This window comes from Triticum urartu, unplaced genomic scaffold, assembly GCF_003073215.2.
Source record: "Triticum urartu cultivar G1812 unplaced genomic scaffold, Tu2.1 TuUngrouped_contig_8905, whole genome shotgun sequence".
NCBI lineage: Eukaryota > Viridiplantae > Streptophyta > Magnoliopsida > Poales > Poaceae > Triticum > Triticum urartu.
In genome coordinates this window covers 8,042-10,596 of record NW_024119900.1, presented here as the reverse complement: position 1 = coordinate 10,596, position 2,555 = coordinate 8,042, and the positions used below count along the sequence as shown (strand labels likewise).

Genomic DNA, 2,555 nt, shown 5'->3' with positions numbered 1-2,555 from the left:
CCCCCCCCCCGTCCCCGCGGGAGCCAGCCCCGCGCCGGCGGCATGCCGGCCCCGTTCTAAGCAGAGCAAAGACAGAGACCGTCAGAGACCCCGAGATCGACAGAAGTGGAATGGACGACTTCTTGGCCGCGAGCGAGCGAGGCCGCGGTGCAGTGTAAATACAGCATAGGAAACGGGAGGGAGGGAGGTGGCATCGTGTCGAGAGAAGCCGGCGTGGTGCCGGGGCGTGCCGTTGTACATGGAGAGCCCGGTGCCGGGGCCTGGCCGGCTGGGTTGATTCTTTTGTTCTTACTACCTTGTACTCTCAATGCGGATGTAGCTCTTTCTTCTCACTCCTCACTAGTAGAATCGACCGACCGAATACATATGTAGCTCTGTTCTTTCCTTCTCTTCAGTAGAAATCAACCAAATTTTGCTGTTATGCTGCTATACTTTTCTCCTGTTGGGCAGGATGAATTGCCTCATTTTCAGACAGTCTGATCCACTAATAATCTGCCAGTGTTGTGTTTGCCTGCCTGCCTGCTTGGACACACCAAGAACACTCCGGTTCTGCAGGTAGCTCTGTGTAGCTCGAGCTCCAGACCGTCCACTGGTCTCACTTTGATCTCACAGGCAGTACTTTTACTGAGACTCGGCGGCAGTGACCTTACTACCAACAGCAGCAAACGCAACTTAATCTTCGGCCAAAATGGAAACGGTGATAAGCCAGGCCCAGGCAGGCAAACACAAACACTGAAAATGAGATAATTCTATCCTGCCTGATATCAGAATAGTAGGAGTAGCAGCGTAGCCAGGCAGGGGCGGGAGTCCGCGTACAAAGAAGTGCAAGACACGAGCTCAAATCTTCAGTAATATCGGATGATTTGGATAAATCGACACAGCTTATGAAAAATTAGACTGATAACAGAAAGAAAATCAGACTAAGATGTTGGAGGTGGCGAACTTACAAAAAAATTGTTTGGTTTTGAATATAGGGATAATGTGCATTTGGGTAGTGATTTGTGGTAAGATCTAGTTACTGATGGGGAGAACTTGAATCTCCAAGTGCCATCATGGGGTCTTTCTTTTCTATTAGAGATTTTGGAGTAGAATGGTTCTCTTCATATTTTTTGACTTAATTTCTCTTACTCTTTTTTGAGAACTTGGTGGCAGTAGGAGAGGCTTCTGCTGACTTTAAATTAAAATGAACTAAGCGTCCAAAGGGTGTTACACAATTACATCAAGGTGAGGAAGGGGGAGAGGGTTAAGAGCACTAGGAGTACTAAGCACTACACAAAGCTACAAAGAGAAGGGGCAGGCAGAAGCTGCACTTAGAGAGCACTAGACATCAAAGATTCATGGGGCTCTTACTTTAGTTCCCAAAGAGAATAATGCTAAGAAATGAAAAAAATAAAATAGGCCTATCAACCTTAGCAACTATGCCTATGACTAGTAGGATCTCCCATGTTAGTGATAGGTTGATCTCCCCAAATCAAGCTGTCTTTATTCGGGGTCGTTTTATTCTCGAAGTTCTTACGCTTTGGTACTTAAACTTGACTGCTAGAAAGCCCGTGACATAGTTGGTTGAGAGTTGTTTTTAGTAATGCTAAATGGTTTTGGTAATAAATGGATCAAATTTATTGAAATGGTTTGTTCCAAAGTTCTTTCTGTGTTAGAATCAAAGATACTATGACCCATATGTTTAGTGGCAAAGGTCTGAAACAGGGGACCAATTATATCCCATTCTTTTTAATTTAGTTCTGACGTTTCTTCAAAAATGTTGCAGAAGGCTCCCTCTCATGGCTCGATTTGAGTATTTCTTCCTCGTGTTGTCCTTGGAGGTGTAATTCTTCAATACGTTGATGACACTATCATTTTTCTGGAGAAGAATCTGGACTATGCTAGGAATCTTGAGTTGATCCTTGCCTATTTTGAGGCCCTCTCGGGATTAAATTTTCTTTTTCATAAAATGATCTTTTATGAATAAGTGTGGATGATGCTAAGATCAAGGAATTTGCGCAGTATTTTTTGCTGTAAACTTGGTTCTTTTCCCATCAAGTATTTGGGGTTTCCTTTGCATTACAAGTTTTTTGATTGCTTACTGTGGGGCAAACACCCACACCCCACCATTTTATTGATAAAGAGGAAACAAGTACAATATTTACAAGTTAGGAGTAAGAAAAAAGAAAAACTAACCTATCAATGGGGTAAATAAGTAACCCTCTAACCAAGTCACCCCTCAACATGGATTTAATCATGTGAGCTAACAACGAGATGTCATGGACAAAACCTATCTTCCACTTCAAAAAAGTGGGCCTCTCATGCCTAAAGACTTTTGCATTTCTAACAACCCAAATATTCTAGAAAGCAGTAAACACTACCTCCACAAAAAAAGCTTTTGCAAATCCCTCCTGGCTTGCCTAGCAATAGCATATATATCATCCCCATCAGCCCGGGCAATCTGCAAATAAGCCCAAACTCTTCTACTAAAATTGAATCAAAGACCAAGTGATTATCGTATTCTCCGGCCTTAGTATGGCATAAAGCACATTCAACCCCATCAGCAACATTCCAGT

At 43.2% G+C, this 2,555-nt stretch overlaps 1 protein-coding gene across 1 annotated transcript; it reads left to right on the top strand.

The window, feature by feature from the left end:
- Positions 1-14: 14 nt before the first annotated feature.
- On the top strand, positions 15-421 carry LOC125532049 (NAC domain-containing protein 2-like; the record flags this gene model as incomplete). The annotated part of the gene is given in 1 exon segment (XM_048696231.1): positions 15-421. A coding segment is annotated over 1 exon segment (46 nt), but the record flags the coding sequence as incomplete, so codon positions are not given.
- Positions 422-2,555: the final 2,134 nt, after the last annotated feature.